We start from the raw sequence: 20,014 nt of genomic DNA, 5'->3' as shown, positions 1-20,014 counted from the left end.
GGAGAATGTTTAGCTATGACCTAGCACTAGCTTGGAGAGACACGATCTCAGGGGGGTTTGTAGATCAGCATGGGGAGTTGAGGCTCTTTTCATTTTGGGGTTTTAATGAGAACGCTTTTTGCTTTCATATAAACACATTACTGTTTAAATCACAGGCTCACCAAATCGGATGTGCCTCAGTTTTATAAGTTGGAACGTCTTTGGCTATATGCAAAGCGATCGTTTCGGTGATTGTTCTCCACCGTGCCCCTTTCCTAGGGATGGGTACCGAGCCCCGGTATTAAACAAGCCCGGGGCAACATTCTTCAAGACCACAGTATCGGTAAGATCTGACCTCAACGGTTCTGCTATCTGTACTGGAGAAGTCGCATAATTTTTTTGGTGTGTCCCACAAGATATAAACTAGAGCTGTGACGGTGTGGGATTTGTGATCACCACACTGATGAATCAGCAGGAGTTGCGGTCAACCACACACACACCCCCGCCGCCGAACACAAAATTCCCCGGCGCAAATGAATTCAATTCATAATTAAAACGCAGTATTCTTTATTAACAAATAACAGTAACAACTAACTATCTAACTAAGGGTGTAAGAAAAATTTGATTTGGCAAAATATTGCGATAGTTCATTTGGCAATACTTGTATCGATTCAAAATGCTGCCAGGATTATATTTATTTAATTATTTCTGAGCGTCCGTCAGTGTCTGACTCTTGTTGTCCACTTCACCCTCCGTCCGCTAGTTGGCAGAAGAGCACACGGAGCCTTTTAGAGCAGATCCACACCACACAAGACAACAGGAAGACTGCAGCCAGAGGCAGCTTGTTCTGTTGTTATGAGATAGGAACTACTTCATTTTTACTTGGGATGGATACCAAACAGAAACTCTGAGCCATGTTGCTGCCAGCCACATATAAAAACGAGGATTATGGTGCTTTTTAGCGGCTCAGATAAATACGAGTGAAGCATGGCAGCGGCTAATAGGCTAATGCGCTTAGCATCGGCTAAAATGCTATCGGCAAAGTGGGCTTAAGTTCTGCGGAACCTCCCAGCAATAGATTCTAGTTTAGCAACCTGATGGATCAAAGGGATGTGTACAACGCTCTGGAAAAATGCCGACATCGTGGCGAGGAGCATTACCAGTTGTGTGAGAAGTGTGCCTGCAAAGGTGTAGCAGTCAGAGGCAAAGCAGACTGATATTATGTAAACAAAGCACCTTTGTCACATTAAAGCAATTGCATTAAGCAATTAATTGTATTAAGCAATGTTGAAAATAAACGACTTACCAAAATAAAAGCACTATGAATTTGCTTTGGTAGACACAACTTGTATATGAGATACATGTGAAGTTATTAACATTATGATCAAATAAACTGAATTTGACCATTTTATTACATTGAAATTCAGGTACAGTTTTTCAAAGTCATATTTAAAAAAAACAAAGAAAATATGTTTTGGTAAAATACCGGGATACGTATCGTATCGCGGGGCGCCAATACACACACCTAATAATGACCTGTCAGTGTCTGCCCTCCTCCTTTCTCTCCAACCGATGAACCAAATCCACCACCACGTCCATCTTGTCTTGTCAATCCGGAGAAATCTTGAACAGGATGTTCTCATTGACCTTTTTCTTTCATCCTTGAATTATTAGGTTCCATAGCTGTTTGAATCTTTCCATTTCAGCTACTTTTTCTTTTACCTCTTTGTTTTCTTTAACAAGTTGTGGAACTTCTTTTTCCATTTCTTTAATCTTCCCCTTGCATTTTTCAATCACAGCTGCTTTCATTTCCATGAGTTGGTTGATGTTTGCCACCATGACACACTTTTCTTTTAGCTGATTTCCAAAGTCTTGAATTTTGCAGGTTAACTTTTCAAAGGCAGTGATTAGAGTTTCGTTCAAAGATACTGCAGGCTCTTGAACAGTTTTCATTTTGGAAGGGGGAGCTGAGATGCTGAGAGTGAGGATCTCTCTTTTTACTTCCCCAGTGACGCAAGAGCAGGAATGCTGAAATCGCCAAATACGCCAGGCTTTGGAAGTTTAAGCAGATTGAAAACACTTGGGTTAAAGGCTGCAGGATTTACGTCAAACCACTCGGCCCAAAGTTCTGGTTGTTAAGAACATGAAGGATTTTGAGAAGTGTTTGATCACAGACGTCTGAGTCAACAAATGTAGTAATTAATCAAAGAGTCAAATATTGGGATCAGCGCTTTCTCCTAAAGTCTGAAGTGACACTTGATTTTTAGCAGAGTTCTGACCTACAGACAACTTGACCTTAACTTTCAGCGCCGCTGAGAACAGCTGCAGAAGTATACAGAACTTTATCTAATATCTGTGGACATGACAGAACTATAAACTCTGTTTAAACCCAGAAGAACGGCTGTTAATTAGCAGAAGAAGAAATACCAACCTTGGGCATTCGACGGAACATAGTCGCTTTTTGATTTCAAAGCATTACCTTGTTATAAAAAAAAAAGGTCCAAACAGCCTCACTGCAAAGTTGAAACATTCACATACTGATGTGTGTGAATGGTGCCAACCTATAACCACCAGAAGAATTGTGGGGTTCAGTGGCCTGCTTAAGGACACTTCAACACAGCGGGCAAGGCGGGAATTACAGCTACAATCTTCTTAATCAGGTTGTAATTGTGTTAATCATTTTATTATTTCCCTTCTTCTCTTGAGACTATAGGGTTAAAACAGAACTAACTAAATTAGAGGTGCTAAGGCTACGGTCACATATCCCAAAATATCACCGCGCGGTAACCTAAATGCTTGTTTTTTTAGCAAATTGAGGAGGTGGCCTTGCGGTGGCGTTTGTAATTGGGAGGTGGCAGTTGCATTTTTACACACTGCAGGGCAGCCACCGAGGTATTAAGAAAAAGTTACAATTTTACGCTGACCGGACGATTTTTTGACATCGGTCAGCTGCATGGGAACATTTGGAGTTTGCGCTGTGACAGTCCAGTGACAGGCAGGTGGGTCCCCTTGGTCCCTTAAATCATCTGAGGATCAGCCAATTTCAGACTGCCAGCCACCCCTGCCCCCTTGCTGCCATCCCACTGCCACTGTCCTATTATTAGAAATTGTACGGAAACAGCCCAGGATCTCAACTACGGCTGTTGACATGGGTCAGGGGCCCAGCAATGATCAGATGTCAATCTGGTGATCCCGGCCACAGTAGGTCCAAATGGGGAGATGGAATTGATGCTGCACAAAACTCATCATGGCGTTGATGGCACCACAGCGACTCAGAGACCTGTGTATTGATGAATTGCGGTTATTGCTGAGAAGAATATGAAGAAGATAGAACATTGTGTTTACTTGGGAGGCATGTTGTCTAAAAGCGTGTACATTTTTTTTATTTACAAGATTCTAATGTGGACTAAAAATCTGAGCTGTGGATGACCAGTGTGGCAGAGTGGACCACTTTTTATGCACCTCTAGGCTACCGGGCGGCTGGTGGCACTCGAGATGGACTGCCTTCACTTGCCTGTCACCATGTGCATGACCACGCCAACAATCTTTCAAAAAATCGGGCGACGGCAGCTAATCTTGAAGATTCGGCCGATGCCTCCTCATGGCGCGGTTGCAGTTGTATTTGTGACCATAGCATCATTCTTTGACTTTTTCTGTCCCGTCAAACTGAGCCTGTCCTGAAATAAACTTTCGAATATTTGTCAGACAGTCTTTGTATGGAGGATTTTTACTGACAGAAATCAGACATTTGACAAATAAAACCGCAAAAAATGTGGAATTTATTTTTTATTTTGCAATTGATATATTTTCGTCTTTTGGATAACAATATTGTTTTAATGTGTCACATTCAGAGCCTAGGCTTTGTCCTTGATACTTTTCACCATAAACAGGCTTCTTTTAGTGCTTTGTGAAGCAGAAAACTTGCCAGTTAAAGAAAGGCAAAGGCGTGTGTTTATCAAACAGCTCAAGTACAGATTGATCTGCTAATTAAACACGAACATAAATACACATTTATACAAATTCCACTAAATTTAAAAGAGTAAGTATGAGGTTTTTCTCATAATTTTCACAAAACAATTTTAGAAATTTTTAAAACTGTTAAAGTACAATTTGTCACTGAAAACATGTAAGTTGTTTTGGCATCAGTAGATTCCAAGCTGGTCCCAGAAGTCGCATATGTGGTTTCTGGTTTCCACCTGTGCATGTAACAGCACCGTCAGGTTCATGACGAGCCACTCACTGGTGTCAGAGTATTGTGGCCACACAGGCAGACGTTGCTCCCGGCAGAAAGCCGTTTGTTGAACCCTGGAAGATGGGTCCCCTGTGTGGGTGAAGGCTCCCCAGTAGCACAGCATCCGATTGGAGAATAACTTCTCTGCTAAGGACAGAGTGTAGTTGGCCACTAGGGCGGAGTCAAAAAGGAAGGGCAGCTCAGCACCGTGGCAGACATGCTGGTAACAGAAGGTGAGACCTGACCACACACTGTGGTCTGACGCCACATGGTCAAACGTGTAAATCCACAGGTGGCTGCCAGCTACTGTGCCTGCCCGCGCCGACCTCCGTGATGGACACAGGAACACATAATCTGTGACAATCTGGGGGAGAGAAACAAAGAGTTTTAAACAGTGTTACTTTCAGCCAATGGGAATCAGGCACCACTGATGAAATCTATGGTCCAGGGCCAATACATAACAGCTGATAGTCTAACAGATGCTGGGACAGTTGGTCTGCCCAATTTGACTACAAATAAACTGCAGGTCTTTAATTCTGTTAAAACCTCATCCCTCAAGTACAGGATGGGATTGAGGTCTGAAGGCCAGGTCAGCCCCTCAAAGTCTCTGTGCCTCTCTTTACATGCACACCACATCATTGTTTAATATCTAGAGTTATCAGATTTCTTTACGTGATCGAGGCATTTTCTATGGGTGTCGTCACACCTTGATTCGTCCCTTGTTTTTAAAGATATGTCTATGATGAAATTTTGACCGTCAGAAAGTTTGACAGTTACATCATTGGAGTTAAAATTATTCTTTCTATTCTTTATTCAAAAGAAAATGGCTTTAATTAAATCAGATGATAACCACATTTTATGAGGATGGCATTTCTGAGATCAATTCGCAAGTATCTGATTACTGGCAGCCATTTTGTGGGATCATTGTTGCATTCCTGAAACCAGTCCTTAGTTATGTGTAAGGAATTTACATAATTTTCCTAAAATTGATCTAAAAAATCTGAGGGGGACCTGGTTGCAAACAAGATGGCCCCAAGACATCATTAAGGGAAGAGGAAATTCTGCAAGATTTCAGAATTGTAGCATGTTTTATTAGAAATTTTTAATGCAAAGAAACATTAACTGTTATGATCTCCAGTACAAAATAAAACTTTAGTGTGCAACATGAGCTTAAAATCTTTAAGAACTACTGCTAAGTCACATTTTAGACACTTTTTAAGCGTTATTTTTTTAATCAAATATCAAATCAAATCCTGCTCTTGTGTCTCCATCTGTGATTGAAATAAAACATTTAAATAAAACAGAATTTAGTTTAAAACCTTAAAATGCTTTTTAAAAGCTTTTTGAATCAATAACAAAGCTACAGCATCAAACTGCTAGTAACAAAACTTTTCACAGGGGCATTGTTTGTTTGAAGGCAAAGTTGTGTGTTTGGAGAATCAGGTTATCTCAAGTCTACAGGGTCTGTTTCAAGACATAAGTGGCTGAAAACACAAAACAAAGACAAATGCATGCATAGAAAAATCTAAACTCAAAATGCAAACAATGAATTGATCATCATTAAACTCTTAAGACCAGAGCTTATATACGAGCTAACCCTCTACACTTGTACGGCCTCAGATAAGCAGAAATATATAACCCAAAATATGATGTCACGCATGTGGACGCCAGGTCTGAAGAGTTTCCCAGATGATGGGAAACTGTTTGATATTAAAAAGCCAATATGAGTATGCCTGATACCACAGCAAAATTGGTTCAGCCTTAAAAAATAAAGCTGTTATGCTCTTTTAGCTAAGGAGAAGCTAAAGAAAAGATAACGAGATACTTCTTCTGTCTGTTACCTGGAAACCAGAGTGTCTTTTTCAGCCGCAGCGCACCAACTCAAGAAACAGTTTTCTTCAGTTTCTTTGAGTAACTTTCATTCAATCCAGTTTTCCCTTCAGAAAAAGAAACTAACTTTTAAGTTACATAAATTCTTATTCATAATCTCTCTAAAACCTATTTAAAAAAATTAAACACTCTTTTGCGTAACCCTTGTGCTATCCTAGGCACTTTAACGTTGGGAGTTGGGTCATCTATACCCACTAGACCGGGAGTCGGCAACCCGCGGCTCAGGAGCTGCATACGGCTCTTTAGCGCTGCCCTAGTGGCTCCCTGGAGCATTTTCAAAAATCTTTGAAAATGTAAAAAGATGGAGGAGAGAAATATATTTTTTGTTTTAATATGGTTTCTGTAGGAGGAAAAACAAGACACAAACATTATTAACGGTTTCCAATGCTGTAAGAAATGCGTAGAAAAAACTTTGTAACACCAAGCAGGTACGTCACTTGCAGAGGGAAAAACGGGAGCCAAGCTGTCTAGAAGTTGAGCTGTCAATCAATTGGCTGCGCTGGAGAAATGTCCGTGTCCCATACAAGGCATGTCTCCAAGCAGTTTCAGAGAGCAGCAGGCAGAAAGCTTAGCTGAGAGCATAGTCTCCTTTCAGGCATTACAAGTCCCTTTACTTAAAACACACACCACATTGAACATTGCACAGGTGTCATCAACCACTCCCCCACCCACACTTATGGTGCAACATAAAGAAAAAACACAAGAAGAAGAATGAACTAAGGTGAAACAACAAAACTGCCATATGAAAAGAAATGTGGGCAAACAGAAACGCTCATGCTGAGCCCTAATTAGATCAAGAGACCGCGTCCCACAATCCCCTGCTGCTAACAGACCTAAAATGCACGACCGCCACTACAATATTACAATTTTCTTTAACTTTATTGTACAAAACGAAAGTACAATACAAAACACAAATTTACAAATCAAACTTGAGATATGCCAAGGGAGCATTCTTTTGTTCAAATCCTCAAAATAAAAATGACATCAAAAATCCGATTTTTTTATTACATTTCTTTAATTCGATCAAAGCAATGAAACATAATTCATTGATATTGTAGCGACCTGGGGGTTAGCCCCGCCTTCAGCCCCTAAGGCTCATGGGAAGTGGGGAGTTTTGGGGTAAAACCTTGAGTGAGAGTGTTGTGAATTGAAGAGAGGTCCATGCTCTATTGGCTGTTTATGTGTGCTAGAATAAATGGGCATGATACTGAAAAGGATATTCAATGTGCTTCCTGTTTATTTCTGCCCGAGACTATCCGTGGTCGTGCATTGTATGGGGCACGGACAGCTCTCCAATGAAGCCACAACGCTAGCAGTTTGGTTTTATCTTCCCTGCTAAAGTGACGTCCCGGCTGGGTCGTTAAAATATTGAAATGGAGTTAAACTTGCACAACAGAGCAGTCACGTGATGCGTCGTTCTCCACAGAATGCACTGCATGCATGCAGACATATTTGTTTTTTGTTTTTTTTCGTCCAATTTGGCTCTTTCAACATTTTGGGTTGCCGACCCCTGCACAAGACAGTGCTCTGAACCTTTTTTTCTTCAATGATTTGTGATCTTCACTGGTGTCCATGGATTACATGAAATCTTTCCACCTTTCCACATGTAATTCATAAAGAAATCTTTTATTCACATTTCAGGCAGTATAAGTACTTGGTTATTTGTACAAAAATAAAAACTTTTTTAGACTCCTCTCTGAAAACAAAGGCAACTCTAAAACTCTCTCCCCTCATGAATAACATTTTACACCCCCTTAACAGTCTCTCTCGCCTCAATTCTTTTTCCCAATGATACATGTAACCCACTCCTGTCATTTATTTAACCTAAAAATTCTACTTATTGGAAACGTAGATAAGAGAATTAACATAACATTTTTTAAATTATTGTGGACCGTATTGGTAATGCATTTGTAATTATGTGTTTGAGACATGATTTTCATTTTATTGTCAGGGTGAGAGGAGATCACGGAGAAGAAAATGTGGGCATAGCCGAGTTAATTCTCACAGTACGTAGAACTGACACAAACAGCTTCATTGCAGGAAAAGTGTACACACAATCAGCGGTGAGTTGAACCTAGTTTTAGAAGCTTTAATATAAACATAAAAGTAAATGATGTATTTAAAAGAAATCTGACAATATAATATTTCTTTTTGCTTTTTTCCAAATACAGGATTGAGCCCCTCTGGCGTGATGTCTTTATGAGTGTTACTGGTTTATAGTACAACATCCTGCACTCTCCTGAGGACCAAGACTTGCTCAGTATCAGTAAGATCACTTATTCTGCTGCCACTATATTTTCCTACCACGCATCCGCATCCGGGCCAGTTTGGATAACTTTAGTGACGTAGGGACAGCCATCCAATCAGGACGCAGCAAAGCATGACACCAAATCAGCTGTGGCAGTTGGGCTTGACCCAGAACCCTGTTTTTGATCCCCGGGTACAGTAAATGCTTTATTTAATCTCACTGTACTGGAAAACTGATTTGTGTGCAGTTCGACGAAAGTGGAAAGTATCAAGAACTGTATCATGAAATCACAATGACTACAATGAATTTTCATCAAAAATGAATTGCACATTATTTGAAAAGTATTATTGTTGTGTGGTGAAAACAATTTCCCTAAATTGTTTGGGTTTTTAAATCAAGTAGGAAGAATAGCACATCTGCAAGTTCAGAATGTATGGCATTATGAGCTATCAGATGTACTAATCTCACTACATTGTTAAGGATCACTTATGTACAAATTGACAACAGTTATGGAGATATGAGGACTGCCTGCCAGTAACAATATAAGTTATTAGTAGGTCACTGTGCCTACATAATCTAAAACATTAAAAATAACAGCGCTGTTCATAAACAGTATCTTTTTTTTTGTCAAGGTATGCTGGTTCCAGAGATTGAATGGGAGGAGAGTGGATTCATGACTGAACCTCATCCTGAGATCAATGTCCCGGTATTGGACAGTCCTCTTTTTGGTCCACAAATGTTGGAACTGCAAGACAACATCAATCCATTGCAAAATTCAGACCGTTTTGGAATGGACCTATATCTTCACTGTCCAGTATGTTTATAACTTAATTTAGGCTTCATAATTACATACAGAAGGAGAGAGACTGAGGGGAGGAAGACAAAGTTCAAATAAATACTGCTGTTTTGTTCAAGGGACTAAATTGTATGTAAGGATGTTATGAAAATTAGTTCCAGTTTTAAAAAAAAGTCAAATCAGTAGAGATCCCACATCTGCTTAAATGTTGATGTTTTAATCTGTCCATGTTTTCACTGACTTTTATTCGGCAATAAAGGGCGAATGTTTGCACTTTGTTGTTCTATGACCATCTTTTGTTGTGTAGTATTTAGCCAGTTATAAAACCCATAGAGATGAGGATCTTTTTTGCAAGGGTGACCTGGCCAAGAGGTTAGCAGCAGAAATATGGTTACAATATAAAATCAATGACAGTAGAGTTATTACAAAATTAAAATTAAGGTCCAGCAAAGTTACTTCGGGCTGAGCAGGGGAGGTGTACTGGGTATCTGTGATTGACAGTGAGATGAGCTTGAGGTAATGTAGTCCTACTGCGTATCACAGAGCAAAGTGATGCCAGTTTCTCCACAGAACCTTCTGTGGAAGTTGAAGATTTTTCTCCTCCACCTTCATATGATCAAGACCGAAGGGAACTGTGTCTGAGTGTTGAAATGACGCTAGCATCAAAGCTAAGAGAAGGATAACGTACAAACATCCCGAGTGAAACGTTCATTGTAATTCTCATGACCGGGACACAGTTCGCTGGATTCAATGTCAAGTTCATTCAACCAACTTTGCCTGGCTTCCAGGTTCCCTGAAAAGTTGCGCAAGCCTGTAATTTTTGACGACCGAAGGCAATAAACCGACAAGCCATGCTAAAGCTAAAGCTAAACGACCAACTGGTACAGAATCAAAGATGGGCGGGGCTTTTGCCACATGCACGAAAGCGTAGAAAAGTCTAAGGGGCCATTTGATTGGCTAAAAGCAAACCCGCCTACTTTGCTGATGAGTTTGATTGACAGATTCACTAGCCAATGGTGACATTAGTTGACCTGCTCCGTCAAAGGAGTCTCAATATTCACCGCAGAAAAATCTCTCACAAATGTGGGGAGATTCACAAATGAAAGCGGGTTTTTGAATGCACTTTCTGCAATTCGAATGATCTGTAAGTTCACATCACACGTGTACCTAAAAATCATGTTTGTGAAGCACCTACTGTGCATTTCTGATACATTTATTGTGAATTTCTACAATGTTTTTGTGAAACACAGTGTGCACATTTGTGAGAAACACTTATTGTGCATTTGTAAAACATGTAGTGTGCATGTGTGAAACACAATGTGTTTGTGAAACACAGGGTGTGCATTTTCGAATTTATTTTTCATGTTTGCATAAAATGACATTTGTGAATCAGAGCGTGTGTATTTGTGAAACAGGTTGTGTACATTTCTGATTATTGAGACTGAATTATATTAAGATGGTGTTTGAAGATTTCTCCACAAGAGAAGGGTTCCTGACACGACTTTCCTTACAGACAACTACAAGAGGAGTTGAAATTTATAACGCGTAGTGTATAAGTGCTGCTCAAGCAGCTGGATAATCAAAATGTCATCACAGCAATAAAAAAAGAATGATAGACTGGTGGCGTCATCTTGTGAAATTAACACCGTCTTTAAACAGTTTTATCAACAATTGTATACATCGGAAACTACTGTTAGCACAGAACAGTTAGATGCTTTTTACAATAAGGTGATGATACCAAGGATTTCACAAGAGGTAAATGATGCAACTGACTCTGCTTTAACGGAAGCTGAGGTTAGGAGAGGGATTAGTAAGATGAAAACTGGAAGATCACCTGGGATAGATGGCTTTCCAGTTGAATACTACAATACATTACACTGGAATGAGCATCCCAAAACAAGTGTTGCTAAGATATAATAAAATGATTAAAGAATTTCTTTTGGAATAGTGGGAAACACAGAATTAGTATGGACTGGCTCTGCTAACCAAAAAAGATGTTGGATTGGCATTACCTAATGCTGAACACTAATGCATCTCCTTTGAGATGTCAAGACTCACAAAGCACTGGTTTGATAAAGAGCTGGAAGCTGACTGGATCTTAGTGGAACAGGGCATTTCGTTCCCATTTACACTGATGGAGATATTAGCGCAAAAGCTAGGTGAGCAGCAAGGCAGGACCCATAATCCAATCTTGGAATTCTTAAAGATGGTATGGTTAGAGATGCATAAAAAGTGTAGGTTTTCTTCACACCTCCAAAAATATGCAACTTTATGGCACAACCCTAAAAATTAAGATTGCTAAACAATATATTTTCTGGGTACAGTGGTTGCGAGAAGGTATTCCAACATTTGATTTAATCCAAGGGTATATTTTCATGTCATTTGATGACATTAAGATGAAATATAATTTGGAAGGACATGGTAACTTTTGGAGGTATTTACAACTCAGAGATTGCTTAAAAGGAAAGGTTGGGTTATCGCAAGATGGGAATCCAATAGAAAACATTCTACAATTACCCTCATCGCTAAGCAAGGCATCCAAATAGTATAAAACCTGCCCATGGGCTAAAAATAACACAAGCAAAAGCCTCAAAACTATATAGGAAAGAGACCTGTGTTGCACAATCGATGATGATGCATGGCAAACAATCCTTTCTGACAATGGAATTTACGTCAGAGAAGCGAGAGGCAAATTTATTCAATATAAAATACTTAACAGGTATTACCACACTCCATCTAGACTTCATGTGATGGGAATTAGTGAAAAATATCTGTGTTGGAAGTGTCATAAAGGGAGAGGTACCTTTGTTCATGCAATATGGGAGTGCTCACGGATCTCTCCATTTTGGAGAAAAGTGTTAAGTGTTGGAGTGTATACAGGGGTGGATAGCATGTGAACTTCCCAAATCACCAAGATTATGCCTCTTAGGGGACAGAAAAGTCTGTAGTGAAGTCAGCGTATTGAATACTGGACTGGTGACATGCGCTCGTTTTATTTTTAAATTATGGAAAGAACCCCAAATCCCAACGCTAAAAAGGTGGAAAGAAAAAATGATTGAAAATAGTGCTTGTGAAAAGATGTTGGGAAAATTAGATTGCAAAAATGCATTGGTGACTGAAAAATGGGACAGCTTTTGCCTTTATCTATAAATGACGGCTTAATGATGACACGTTAATATAAACCATGTATAGGAAATTGTTATTGGTAACTGTTAGGAATAATTAGAAACAGAATAGTTAGAAACTCCCTTTTACTTTTTCTTACACTAACTTATACTTTTTATTACACTAATGTCTTAAACTTGATTCACTATGTATTATCATGGATCTGCTAGATAGGACTATATTGATAAAATTATTTGGTTCGTACCCTGTCAGTTTCTTACGACGGAGTTTTAGGGCCACCAAAAAAAAAAAAAAGTACGGTGATGCTGTAGTAGGCACGTGATGCTGTAGTATCGCGAGAGCCGACGAGAGGAGTGTGGTGAGTTTACTTGGCGGCGCGTAAGTTGTGAACAAACATTTTTGATTTATTTAATTACACCGCCATATTTAAATAATCCAGAAAGTTTAAAAAATAAAAATCTAAAAAAGTTTGTCAAGCATTTGCCAGCCTGGATGACCTGGAGGACCTGGAGGATCTGGAGAATTACATCGACGAGTGTTTCAATACCTGCCTCATGAAGAAATCCAACACCGCCACTCCGTCCACCAAACGCAACCGTCCCGAAGACTCCCCGGGGGCTGCCTCCTCCCCAGGCAGCAACATGAGTGATATCCTGGATTCAATTGACAAAAGGCTCTCCAGCCTTGATTGCCGTTTAAATCTGCTGGAGATCCTCCATAAGGAATTCCAAGGTCTGCGAGAGTCTCTGGAGTTCAGCCAACAGCAGGTGCAGGAGCTTGCAGCGGAGAACCAGGCCCTCAGAGAGACCGTCAAGACCTTGGGCCACGACACCGCCCGTCTCTCTGAGGAAAACCGATCCATCAAGGAAACCCTCCTGGATCTTCAGGCGAGGAGCATGAGGGACAATCTAGTGTTCGCAGGGATTCCAGAAGAGGCAGGGGAAGTCCCGGAGAACATTGTTAAGTCCTTTATAGAGGTCCACCTGAAACTCCCCAAGGAAGAAGTCCAGAAGATCTCCTTCCACAGGGTTCACCGGCTCGGAGGAAAAAGGCCGGACAATCAGCGTCCCCGTCCTATTGTTGCTAAATTTGAACATTATAAACAAAAGATGCAGGTAAAAAGCAGAGGGCGAGAGCTGAAAGACACACATTACAGCGTGAATGATCAGTTTCCAGGCGAGATCCTCCGCCGGCGGAAAATCCTCTTCCCGCTGAGGAGGAAGCACCTGTCTGCTGGAGCCCGCGCGGTGGTTGCCGTTGATAAACTTTTTGTGAATGGCAAGCTGTTCCGGGACCCAGAGGTAACACCCTGGCTGTGCTGAAGGCTTTCAGAGGCGCACTGACATCTGCGCTGCCCAGAAGAAACCCGCAAACTTATTTAACTAGGAAATAATCGGATCATCAATAATCCACACCTCTCAGGAAAAGTGTTTTTTCTTTCTCTCACATTCATGTTTCTGTTGTTGTTTCGTTGTTTTTGTTTTTTGTTCTTTCTCTTTCCCTCTCTCTTTTCTCTTGTCCCCCCCCCTTCCCATGTCCTCATATGTGAATCAGGTAAAGTCAACGCAACCACGGTGAGTATTTATTTATGCACGGAACGGGCGCGCGCGCATACTAGCGCGCATAAGAGCATGCACACGCGATCCCGCACACACACGTTGATAAACTGCAAAAACCTCACTTAGGCTCACACAGGACGCAAATAACATGCAGCTCATAGCCAAGACACGTTCACCCATAGCGCTTGTCAGTGTAGCAGGTACGCACAGCGGGCACGCGCACACGGACGGGCACACGCACTATTTAGCCTTGCACTCTCCCGGTTAGAACAGCTATGAACAGTCTTAACATCGTTAGCTGGAATGTGCACGGACTTGGTTCTGGGCCAAAGAGATTGAAAGTGTTAAATCACCTGAATGATCTTAAAGCAGATATAGCTCTGCTGCAGGAGACCCATTTATCATTATCAGCTGGTCATCTCCTGTGCTGTTCCCAGTATCCAGCTATGTATTCTGCCAGTTTCAACTCCAAACAAAGAGGGGTTGCAGTTTTGATTAATAAAAATGTTACATTTACTCATAAGGATACAGTTACTGACCCAGAAGGCAGATTTGTAATCATTAATATATCCATTCAGAATAAAGACTTTTGCATAGCCAGCATCTATGGTCCTAATGTTGACGACTCTTCCTTCTTTCACAGATTCTTCACCTCACTCTCAGTTCACTCTGACTCCACAATCATTATAGGAGGAGACGTCAACCTTGTTTTGGACCCTGAACTTGACAGACTCAGCACAGCAGCAAACCAGCGTACATGGCAGTCTGCAAGTATTCTAAAGCAGTACATGAATGATCTGGGTCTCTGCGACGCTTGGCGCTCATGGCATCCAAGCACTAAGGGGTTCACCTTTTTTTCTCCAGTTCACCATTCACAATCTCGTTTAGATTATTTATTAGTCAGTAACTCCCTTTTGAAAGAAATTAAAAGTTCCAACATTCATCCAATTATTATCAGTGCAAATGCACCAGTTTCTGTTACTATTTCAAGGGAAGTACCCAGACCCTCGGGTTCAACCTGGAGGTTTAATACGTCTCTGTTAAAAGACCAGGAATTTATTGAATTCTTTAAAAAAGAGTGGGCAACCTTCTTAGAATTCAACGATACTTCTGAAATATCACCAAGTATTCTTTGGGAAGCAGCAAAAGCAGTCATGAGAGGGAAAATCATCTCTTATTCAACGCATAAAAAACGCAAGGAGAAAGCAGATTTATTAGAATTAGAAAATAAAATCAAAACCCTGGAGACTGCTTATGCTACTTCTGCACAGGAACACATACTGGGGGACCTGAAAAATTTAAAGCTGCAGTTAAATGACATCATCAATAAACAAACACAATTCCAGATACAAAGGCTTCGACTGGAAAGATATGAAAACTCAAATAAATCTGGCAAATTTCTAGCTAATCAGCTTAAAATTAATAAAGAAAAATCAACAATCACTTCGATTATGGACCAAACAGGGAATGTCACCCATGACCCGGTAAAAATTAATAATGCGTTTAAAGACTTTTATCAAAACTTATACACTCCACAGATCAATCCATCAGAACAAAGCATCAACTCATTTCTCAACAATATAAACCTGCCCAAGTTAAACGAAGATCAAATCACAAATTTAGACTCTCCGCTCTCGTTGTCTGAGCTTCATGAAGCTCTGTTACTTATGCCTAATGGTAAAGCACCAGGGCCTGACGGCTTTCCTGCAGAGTTTTATAAGGAATTCTGGGAACAACTGGCACCAACGTTTTATAAAACGGTAAAATTTATCAATGAAAGCCAATCTCTACCACCTAACATGAACTCTGCCAACATTATCCTTCTTCTAAAACCAGACAAAGACCCCACGAGTCCTTCAAGCTATCGCCCCATTTCTTTAATTAATGCAGATGTAAAAATTATCTGCAAAGCACTAGCACAGAGAATAGAAAAAGTCATTCCTCACATAATTGACTTTGATCAAACTGGATTCATCAAAGGCAGACACTCGGATGACAAAGTCCGCAGACTCGTTAACATAATAGACTTTGCCACCATCAAAAACCAGGAAATGACTATACTATCACTGGATGTTGAAAAAGCCTTTGATAGAGTAAATTGGAAGTTCCTCATTGCTGCCCTCCATAAGTTTGGGTTTGGAGAATCATTCATCAATTGGATCAAAATATTATATCACAACCCCAATGCATCAGTTAGAACTAATAAACAGACTTCCAACAGGTTTTTTCTTGGAAGAGGAACTAGACAGGGTTGCCCACTCTCCCCCTCTCTTTTTGCAATATTTATCGAGCCTCTAGCTGCAGCAATAAGACAGAATGAGAGTATTAAAGGAATTAAAACCAAACACAGCCATCATAAAATTAGTCTCTATGCAGATGACATATTACTGTTTTTAAGTAATATACATTCTGTAAATGAAACGGCAACAATCATTAATGAATTCTCTTCTATATCAGACTATTCCATTAATTGGAATAAATCTGTTTTATTACCACTGAACAGTAATGCGGAGCAAGGACTCACAATACCAGTTAAATCAGGCAATATAAAATATCTAGGTATTTATTTTTCCCCCAAAATATCAGAACTGGTGCTGCTAAACTACACCCCATTACTGAAAAACATACAGGACGATCTAACACGCTGGACCAACCTGCCTTTGTCCCTTATGGGCAAGGTAGCCACGGTTAAAATGAAAATCTTACCCAAAGTTAATTATCTCTTCTCAATGATTCCCACACAACCGCCATTAAAATGGTTCAAAACATTAGACTCATCCATATCAAGCTTTCTATGGAACAATAAACCTGCAAGAATTAGTCTAAAAACTTTAAGCTGTGGAGGATTAGAATTACCTAACTTCCACAATTACTTTCTTGCAAATAGATTACAATACATCTTAAAATGGTTAAAAAATAATCCAGAAACCAACTCATGGTTAGACTTGGAACAGGCGTTATGTGGAAAGATCAACCTGTCAGATCTTCCATTTATTAGTCAAATAGTTAAAAAACAGGATTGTTTCAAAAGTATTAATATAAATGCCACTTTAACAGCCTGGTGGGAATTTCTCAAAATATCAAAATCATCAATTCAACCGTGCAAAATGACACCCATCTGGAACAACCCAGACATCCTCATAAACAAAAAAATTATCCACTTCCCAGCTTGGCAAGCAGGGGGCATAAAACAACTAGAGCACATAATTATTGATAGAAGATTCATAACTCCCCAGGAACTTCAAGACAAACATGGAATATATAACTTCTTGGAATATCAGCAACTTAAATCAATTATTACTAAAAAGTTTAAATACAGAGACAACGATTTAAAGCTACCAGATGTAGTTACCACTCTGATCAATTTCTCAATGAATAAAACTCTCTCCAAAATATACAAACTTTTATGTAATTTAGATAACAATATTTCACTTCCGACAACAAAATGGGATGCGGATTTGAGCATCAGCACAGATGAAAGTTTTTGGTCAGAACTTTGTCTAAACACCTTTAAAATGACAAAAAATCCAAATCTGCAGCTAATCCATTTCAAAACTCTTCACAGAATTTACTACACTGGACAGAGGATGTTCAAGATGGGTCTCAGTAACTCAGACATTTGTCAGCACTGTGACAGTAATCTACCCGACAATTACATGCATGCACTATGGTTCTGCACGCCTGTCCAGGCTCTCTGGCAGCAGGTATGTGCCGATCTATCAGTCTGGCTTAAGGTTTCAATCACAGCTTCACCGTCACTTTGTGTGCTTGGTGACATGAGTGCCATCGATGTAGAAGGAGGATTAGGCTCTATCATTTTCATAACTCTTTGCATTGCTAAAAAAACTATTTTAATAAATTGGAAAAGCAAAAAAAATATAAATATAAGTCAACACAGAAATCTGCTGCTTGATCATATCAGCTTGGAAAAAATGTCAGCCCAAAGTTCAAGTAACTTTGAAAGAATTCGGTCTCTCTGGTCTCCCATAGCTAACTCCGTGACTTAGGGGGTGGGGGGGGCATGGTCGTCGCTGCTCCTTGCCCTTCTGCCGTGGGCCGGGGTGGGGGTCGGGGCCTCCGGTGCCTGGCCGGGGGTGGTGGGGGCTCCGTTGGTCGGGGGGGCGGGTCCGGCGCCTGGGTGGGGCGGCCTGGGGCGCTGCGTGGTCCTCTGGGCTTGGGTGTGGGGGTGCGTGGTGGGGGGGTGGGGTGGTGGTCTGGCTTGGCTTGGGGGGGTGGTCCCTTTGCCTGTGCTGGGGGGGGTTGGCGGGGGGCGCTGCTCGGGGGGGGGGCCCAGCGGCGCTGGATGGGCTTCCCGTCTACACCTGGGGCTGGGATCGGCCCTTCCCTGGCTCTGGGGCGGGACGGGACAACCCTCTTGGGGCCCCCGGTCGCTCTGGGTGTCATCCGCTTCGGCTGCGGGGTCTGGGGGTGGGGTGGGGGTCTTGTCGGCCCTGTCCTGTGGGGGGGCATTCTGGGGGAGGGGGGGGGGGGCACTATTGGTACGGGGCAGGGGGGGTTGACGGGTCGGGGTCTCCGCTGAGGCCATCGGCGGTTTCCCCGGCCGGTTGGCTGCCTCGGTCCCGTCGAGGCCTGACCAGAGCTCTTCTAGGGCCGGCGTTTGGGGGTGGGGGCCTGGGCTTGCTCCGGGGGGGGCCGGCGCTTTCTGGCTCCCCTCTCTCTGTGTGGGGGTGGTGGTGCTGGGCCTGGGGTGTCTGCGCCTCCGGGGGTGGGGCCCCGGGGCTGGGTGGGCCTGGCCCCCTTGCTGGGGGGGGGGGGGGGGGGGGGGGGCTGTTTGACCACCGGGGGACAGTCTATCATCTGTCCCCAACTTACCCCCTTCCTCATATAACCTCATAATAGGGTGAGGGGGTGGGGGGCTTAGCCTGCGATGAGCCTTGGGGGGGGGGGGTTTAGTAGGCAGTGACCCCCCTCCTGTGGTTGCCGTATGGAGTGGGCCCCCCCTCTTTCGGTTTTATTTGCACCTTAGACATGTAGGGCCCTTGGTAGGGGGGGTGCTTGGACATCACTGCCAGCAAGCAGCGGATGTCCTCCTAGCACCCTACCCGCCAATTTTAACCGCACCTTAGACATTTAGGGCCCCTTGGTGGGGAGGGTGAGGGGAAGTCACTGTGAGTAATCAGGAGACGTCCCCTTAGTGCCCTACCCTCCAATTTTAACCGCACCCCCCTTAGTACACACACCCCTCCCCCCTCAATATATACATCCCAACATAAACACACACACATGCACACACACACTCTCTCAAACACACATACACGCACACACATTTTGCAAGGAAGGTGGGACCTAGGACCATCTGTCCCCTGCCTCTTCCCTGGTGGGGGGTACGGGCCCCTTTGCAACGGCGGCTGTGTCCCCGGGGGGCTGGCTTCCTGGGCCCGGCGGTGCTCTCTCCGCGCGGTGGGGGGGTTCACATTACATCTGAGCCGGGGGTGTTCGTGTCCCTGGGGGGTGGGTTCTGGTCCTTGCTCCTGAGTGCTGGGCCCCGCCAAATTTCCAACTGTGGCCAAGCCTGGTCGGGCCATATTTACAACACCCCTTGTGGGCCCTCTTTTTTCCCCGGGGTTCCCCCCTTCTGGGCGGGGGCGGCGGGCCCCTGCCTCGCTCCTCCCTGGACCAACCGTGGGCCGGGCGGGTGGCTGCCTGGAGTGCGGAGTGGGTCTCCCTTGGGGGGTCCTGGCCCGTACCTGGGGTTGGGGCGGGGGGATGCCCGGAACTCCTGGGTGGTGGTGGGGTGCTCGTCTGGGGCTGTGGGCGTCCTTCTCCGGTGGGGCCCTGCGTTGGGTTCTCCCGGCGCGGCGGGGGGGCTGCTCTCCTGGTTGGGCTGGGGCGGCGCCCTCTTTCCCTCCGTGCCTCCCTGCTCTCTGGCTCTGGGGGCCTTGCGGCGGCCCTGCTGGCCCTGGCCTGGGTGGCGGGCTTGGTCGCCCGGGCGGCGGTTGTTCCCTGCCGGTTCCCGTGTGGCGTTGGGGGGAATCCGGCTGCCGCTGCTGGTGCGGTGGGGGTCTTGGGGTGGGGATGGCTGGGCACTCTCCCTCCTTCTTTTCACGTTCCACCATCCATTTTAGAAGAACATAAACACTCACCTGAGCACAGGTGTTAGCTCAACAGACTGAATGACTGAAATATTTCACACTAGTTGGTTTTAAGGCATAAGTATGCGTGTG

At 43.0% G+C, this 20,014-nt stretch overlaps 1 protein-coding gene across 1 annotated transcript in view; it reads right to left on the bottom strand.

Moving 5' to 3' along the window:
• Window positions 1-3,740: 3,740 nt before the first annotated feature.
• Window positions 3,741-20,014, bottom strand: part of LOC101169010 (cAMP-regulated D2 protein) — a 33,867-nt gene continuing 17,593 nt past the window's right edge. Inside the window, exon 9 of the mRNA XM_078941904.1 lies at window positions 3,741-4,574. Coding sequence (XP_078798030.1) covers window positions 4,122-4,574 — 453 coding nt within the window. The 3' untranslated portion in view covers window positions 3,741-4,121. The remainder of the gene's footprint in view (window positions 4,575-20,014) is intronic.

The sequence above is a fragment of the Oryzias latipes genome, chromosome 23, assembly GCF_053564925.1.
Source record: "Oryzias latipes strain Hd-rR chromosome 23, Olatipes_Hd-rR_3.1".
NCBI classification, from domain to species: Eukaryota; Metazoa; Chordata; class Actinopteri; order Beloniformes; family Adrianichthyidae; genus Oryzias; species Oryzias latipes.
This window is presented reverse-complemented; position numbering and strand designations above follow the sequence as displayed.